This window comes from Microcebus murinus, chromosome 19 (genome assembly GCF_040939455.1).
Source record: "Microcebus murinus isolate Inina chromosome 19, M.murinus_Inina_mat1.0, whole genome shotgun sequence".
Taxonomy (NCBI): Eukaryota; Metazoa; Chordata; class Mammalia; order Primates; family Cheirogaleidae; genus Microcebus; species Microcebus murinus.
In genome coordinates, this window is record NC_134122.1 from 29,212,865 (window position 1) to 29,219,621 (window position 6,757).

The 6,757-nt window shown below is 50.5% G+C and overlaps 1 protein-coding gene across 1 annotated transcript; it reads left to right on the forward strand.

Annotated features, from left to right (window-relative positions):
- Positions 1–110: 110 nt before the first annotated feature.
- ZNHIT1 (zinc finger HIT-type containing 1) lies at positions 111–5,725 on the forward strand. Its single transcript, XM_012759225.3, has 5 exons — positions 111–268; positions 4,463–4,633; positions 5,032–5,111; positions 5,235–5,404; positions 5,493–5,725. Exons 1-5 carry the CDS (start codon positions 247–249, stop codon positions 5,512–5,514), a joined length of 465 nt encoding a protein of 154 aa, XP_012614679.1. The 5' UTR covers positions 111–246; the 3' UTR covers positions 5,515–5,725.
- The last annotated feature ends 1,032 nt before the right edge of the window (positions 5,726–6,757 follow it).

Consider the following 6,757-nt stretch of genomic DNA (forward strand, 5'->3'; position numbering starts at 1 on the left):
GCACCACCTCTTTAAAGTGACCCACAAAATTTACACAACCACACTGACGCCGGAAGTTTTGCCCCTATAAAACATGGCGGAAAGCTTTCTTGTCTCCAAGGAAACATTACGTAAGGAGTCTAAGCGGTGGGGAGTCGTTCTGCGCACGCGCAAGAGTACGTGCCACCGGAAGTGATGGTGCCCCACCTAAGCCGTAGGTTTTAGTACGCGTGCGCAGTAAGCTTTTCCGGCAGCTGTGTTGTGCAAATGGTGGAGAAGAAAGCCTCGGGTATGTGAACCCCCAGCGGTTCGCCCCTGTAGTCTTCGCAAGTCCAAACCAGGCCTAGAATTTTCTCACCCAGTTATTCGTCTCAAATTCCTTTCCCAACCCTCGGGTTCTGTCATTGAGGCAGCCCCCAAACCACGTTTTATTGACTCCTGGTCCAGGCTGGGTGCAGGGGATGGACAGGAGAAAGATCCCAGTTATCCGAGAACTGGCTTCCTGGGGCGGGGGCGGGGTGGAATGGGGGACAGACACGCAGACTTACCACCGCATTTCAGAGTGATAGGCGCTATGGCAAAGGGAGGCCGCACAGTGCGGGTGCGGGTGGAGTAGCACCCAAGCCAACCTCTGGGAAGGCGGGGACCGGGAAGGCGCGAAAGGAAAAGGAACAAAAACGCTTTAACTGAGTCTTAAAAGTCGAATTAAAATTCCGCTTGGAGTACCTACACGGGAACTCCTCTCCGGCAGCGGGAACCGTACAAGCAAAGGCAAGAAGAAAAAGGCAAATCGCTTAGGAAGCCAAGTTCACAGTTTACAGCTTGCAGAGAAATAAGAAGGGCCGGAGGACTGGGAAAAGGTTACATTTTGAAAGGCATTATATACACTGCTGAGGAGTTTTATGGAGGTAGCTTAAAAGCCATCAATGGCTTTTAAGGCAAGCGAGTGACCAAAGCAAATTTATCTTTTACAACGGCAGTTCTGGCTTTAGTGCAGAGGACGGATTGGAGGAACTAGAACACTAGCCAGTAGAACTTTCTGGATGATGAGAATGATCTTAATCTGTGCTGTTAAATATGGGGTATTAGCCACATGTAGCCGTTGAGCACTTGAAATGTGGCTAGTGCAGCTGAGGAATTTTAAATTTTAATTATTTATTAATTTTTTTAGATAGAGTCTCACTCTGTTGCCCTGGCTAGAGTGCTGTCGTGTTAGCCTAGCTCACAGCAACCTCAAACTCCTGGGCTCAAGCGATCCTCCTGCCTCAGCCTCCCGAGTAGCTGGGACTACAGGCATGCACCACCATGCCCGGCTATATATTTTTAGTTGGCCAATTACTTTCTTTCTATTTTTAGTAGAGACTGGGTCTCCCTCTTGCTTAGGCTGGTCTCAGACTCCTGAGCTCAAACGATCCGTCTGCCTCGGCCTCCCAGAATGCTAGGATTACATTAATTTTTTTTAAAATGATAATATCATCTGCTATCCCAGAAGCTTGGCTGACCAGACTTTTATTTTAGCCTTCCTGTCTGATGGGAATATTCCAACTTCAGTAATTTCTTGGGGTGAGGAGCAGCCTGTGCAGAAAGACTAGCATTGGAATTGGGCTGACTTTAGATAAATTAGGACTACAGTTTGCAGCCTTGGTTGTATATGAGAATCACCTGGAGACTGGAGAGCTTTTCATTTATTTATTTAAAATTTTGGTTTTTTGTTTTATTTTTGTTTTTTTCTAGAGACAGGGTCTCACTATGTTACCCAGGCTTGTCTGGAACTCCTGGCTTCAAGCAGTCCTCCCACCTCTGCCTCCCATAATTCTGGGATTACAGGAGTGAGCAAGCACACACTTATTGGATCGTAATTCATCTAAATTTAAGTTTACATAACCACATGTGACTAGTGGCTACCTTATTATATGTATAGCACAAGTCTAGAGGCTGGAAGTCTAGTTTGGGTTACTGAATAGTCCAGATAAAAAGAGATGAGGGTTGGGACTGTGCCAGATTGATTTTCAGTAAATCCAATAATGTCACTCTTTTCGTAAAACCCCTCACTGGATATCTATCACTCTCATCATAAAATCCCCAAATTCAAATTCCTTTAGGCAATTAAGACTCCTAATGATCTGCCTCTTTTATATTCCTCCCCTCCCCCACTTTATGCACCAGTTCAGTATATATACTGAACTTTGTTGAATGTTTTGAAGTCACCACAGTCTCCCATCCAAGCCTTCTCTCATATTGGCACCGAGGCCTGAAAAACTCTGCCCTCTTCCCCAACCAGGCTATTCATCAGTTAGGGCTTAACCTAGATTTGCCTTCTTCTGGGAAGTCTTCCCTGACTGTCCTAAGGCCAAGTTAGGTGTTTCAGTCTTATGTTCTGTAGCACTTTGTACTTCCCTCTCCTAGCATATACTGTGTGTACTGTGCTTGTTTGTTGACTTGTCTGTGTTCCACTCTAGTCAGTAAGCTCTTGCATTCCCAGAACCTAGGGCACCACCTGGCACGTGGAAGGAGGACAGTGTATATATGGTATGGTGATCAAGATCATGAGTTTCAATGCTGGGCAGTTCTGGGTTTGAGCTATGCCACTTACAAGCAATGTGAACTTTGGACTATTTCTTTTTTTTTTTTTTGAGACTGAGTCTCGCTTTGTTGCCCAGGCTAGAGTGAATGCCGTGGCGTCAGCCTAGCTCACAGCAACCTCAAACACCTGGGCTCAAGCAATCCTGCTGCCTCAGCCTCCCAAGTAGATGGGACTACAGGCATGTGCCACCATGCCCGGCTAATTTTTTCTATATATATTAGTTGGCCAATTAGTTTCTTTCTATTTATAGTAGAGACGGGGTCTTGCTCTTGCTCAGGCTGGTTTCGAACTCCTGACCTCAAGCAATCCGCCCGCCTCGGCCTCCCAGAGAGCTAGGATTACAGGGGTGAGCCACCGCGCCTGGCTGGACTATTTCTTAACTGGGGATGATGATAGCTATCTCATAGGATTGTTGCAAGGGTTAAATGGTTCAGTTTATGCAAAGCTCTTAGTTAATACCTGGCTTATAATAGGTGCCTGGCAAGGTTTTGCTACTGGTGCTGCTGCTATTAGTATTATGGTTCACAGGCACTGAAACAAATATTTATTGAGTAAAGAGATATTTTGTGTAGTATTATCAGAACCTGGTGAACAGCTGATATGGTAATGAGGAAAGAGGTTTAAAATAATTCCTAGGTTTCTGGTCTGGACATCTGCAAAGATGGTTCCATTCACTTAGACTCTGCAGGAGGAGAAGCAGACTTTAGGTGAGGAGATTTGTAATATTGAGGGGCAGCATCAGTGGGGCCATCAAGTGGTTTCCTGTAGCAGCCGCACAGCCAGTTCCCGAGCTGAGGAGAGGGTTCTGGGTTGAAAAGAATCCCTTTGGAGTCATTTGCTTGTGGGTGATAGAGCCCTGTGCTTGGATTAGAAATCCCAGGAAGAGTGTGTGGACTGAGTGAGAGAAGAGGGACAGCCACCTTCGTGGAGACAGGGAGAGCAGCCAACTGGAAAACTTTGCCAGACCTGGAGGAGGAGGAAGACTGGAGTCCTGTCAAGGAGGCAAACAAAGGAGCTCTTTTTTTTTACCCAGAGAAGGTAGTCAGCACAGTCACAGGGTGTAGGGAGCTGGAATCAGGAGGAGTCTAGAAATGCACACTGGAGTTGACCTTAGGAGGTCACCAGTGCCCTGAGGGTGGGTGGTTCCCACCAGCTGGTCAGGTAGGAGTCAGATTGATGGGGTTGAGGAACAGATGAGAGATGAGGACACATCATGTGGCCACTCTCAAAGGAGTGTAGCTGTGAGGGTGGGAAGACCCATGAGAGTGCATCAGGCTTTTCTGTTGAAGGGAATGTGCCAACTGAGGAGAAAGGGTTGGCGATGCCGGAGGGAGGGGAGGAACTCGAGTTGGGTGAAGGGTTGGGTTTAGTGGTGGGGCGTGGGGCAGGGCATGCTTCCACTTGGAATCCTGTTTGCTGGTGGGCTGACAGCTTGGCATGTCCACATCTGGACGGACTCAGACTCCTTTGGGGTAGGAAATGAGATTGCTGAGCAGTAAGGCTACATGCATTAAGGTCCCAGTAGGGCCTGGAAGCCCTGAGTGCATAGTGGCCTCCAAAATCTGTACGTTCGTGTGATTCCTGCTTCTGCCAGCAGCAAGATGTCTCCAGGGGGGTCTCACCGACTGGGTCTGGGATTGGGAGGAAGGGCTAGGTTGAAGGGCTTGACAGCAAGCATGAGAGACTGAAATGGTCACAGCCCGCTGGGAAGGAAGTGAAGGCAGAGGGCTGCCCTCCTAGGAGAAGATCTGGGGGGCCGAGGGCTTGGTGATTTTGATGAGATCAGAGAACTGTGGCTCCCCACCCCAGAGGCATCTTTCACACACCACCTAATGCCGAGGCCGCCAGCTTCTCTCTTTTCTGTGCCCCCCATAACTCTGCTTGCCCTGCTCCATCTAGTCCGCTCCCAGGACCCTGGGCAGCGGCGGGTGCTGGACCGGGCAGCCCGGCAGCGTCGCATCAACAGACAGCTCGAAGCCTTGGAAAATGACAACTTCCAGGATGACCCCCACGCAGGACTGCCCCAGCTGGGCAAGAGGCTGCCTCAGTTTGATGACGATGCAGACACTGGTGAGGCAGGTAGAAGGCAGAGGGTGGGATGGGTGGTGGGACAAGGGTGGCTGAAACGAGGGGGAAGAATCTGCACAGGTCAGGGCTGTGGAGGACCCAGAAGCCCCTTCTGCCCCTGCTGGTGATTGGTCCTGTGGCTGTGAGCAGCTGTGTTCTATTTATGTGCCTCAGGTTCCTCTCCTGTGTGGGCTGGAGAAGATGGAGTAGATGAGCTCTGAGGTTTGGGGTATGGAAGTGACAGTTGGGTGGGCTTGGAGAAGTAGGGTGAGGGGCGGAGGCTGGAGGAGAGGGGCAGACTCAGCACCCAGGAGAGCACGTGGGCACTGGGAGTGACCAGCCACAGAAAGGTGGAGTCTTCCTTGGCAAGCGTCAAGCAACTAATTGCCCTTGACCCCTAGGAAAGAAAAAGAAGAAAACTCGAGGTGATCACTTTAAACTTCGCTTCCGAAAAAACTTTCAGGCCTTGCTGGAGGAGCAGGTGAGATGGAAGCCAGCCTGGGAGGACCCCCAGGGAAGGGGTGGGCCTGTGGAGAGCCTGGGCCCTGGCATGTGTTTGTCGTGTGCGTGTGCAAAGGAGTCATAGAGCCTGTCCCGTTTGCAGAACTTGAGTGTGGCTGAGGGCCCCAACTACTTGACAGCCTGTGCGGGTCCCCCATCACGGCCCCAGCGCCCCTTCTGTGCTGTCTGCGGCTTCCCCTCCCCATACACCTGCGTCAGCTGTGGTGCCCGGTACTGCACCGTGCGCTGCCTGGGCACCCACCAGGAGACCAGGTGAGTGTGGGGCCTCACCCATTCCTCCCCGCAGCCCCCAGCCTCCCCAGGCCTCTCTCCTCATCCTGGGCTTCCTCTCTGTCTGCAGATGTCTGAAGTGGACCGTGTGAGCCTGGGCGTCAGAGGCAGGGCCTCCATGTGTCACCTCGCTTTTGAAAGGCATCACCAGGAGGGGGCTCCCCCTGAATCGAGGGAGGAGCTACTTACCCAACAGAACTGTGTCTTACCTACCAGGGAAGACCAGTCTCACATCTGGGGACTGTGACAGGACGTGGGCCGGGCCCACTGAGTGCTGTTGAAATAAAAGGCCTCATGCCAGGAGCCTGCCAGTTAGGTCGTGGAGTGCTTGGGGGCAAGGGTGATGGGTCACCTGTCTCTTCTATTCATTGCCCTGTCTCTGTTCCGCCTGCCTGCCACTTACCCCTTCCACTGTCTGCGCCTCTGTAGTGCCTGAGCATGAGAGATTTTGTCACCTCCCACCCCCATGTGCCTGCCCTTCTTGGCTGCTGCTTTATGTCTTTTTTTGGTCATTGACTTTGTGTTTGCTTATTTCTCCAGTTACTCTGAATATTGTGAAAGTATAGTTGGTTCCAAGGCTGGGAGGTGGTGGGAGGGCTGGGGAGACAGGTGCAGGATGATGCACTGCAGAGGGAGCCAGCCTGTGTTTGTTGTCAGGTACTTAACCAAATGGGAGAGGTTGGCCCTGATCCTTGGTGTCACCAGCCTGAGAGAGCAGTTGTCCTTAGGAAGCCCCTGTTACCAGGGGCTGCAGTGTGTGAAGTTATTAGCTGCACAGAAAACCCAGAAGTTTCTGGGAAGCAGGGGGGAATTCATGGTATAGAGGCTCCTGTTCTTGGTGGCCCTGGATGCTATGACTTGGGTGGTACTAGGACTTCTCATACCCACATCTTGTTTCAGTGGGTTGCAAGCTGTAATTTTGTAAGCTCCATGGAGTGATTGGGCTTGCTGTTTTAAGGTCCAACACCCTGTTAAACACGTAGCAAAGCAGGTGCTTAGTAAGTACTTCTCGAACAAATAACTTCATTGAGATATTAATGAGATCCAGCAATGTCAGTGTTAGGCAGTTTCCTAGGCTCCTTTCCCCCCTTTTGGTGACTTTCTTGGGAGCTGACCCAAATGTCCCCAGTGTTTTCCTGAGGAATTGACTTCCCTTTCTCTGAAGACTTGCTGCTGGGCAGGTGATATTGGTGACAGCTTTTTTGGATGGTGATGATGTCAGGGTTTAGAGAATCCAGGTTTGGTATCTTTTAAAAATGGCTTTAAATTCTTTGGCCTTCTACCACAAGGTGTGGGGTGTTTGTCCCCTTCCCTTAGCATCTGGACAGGCTTATG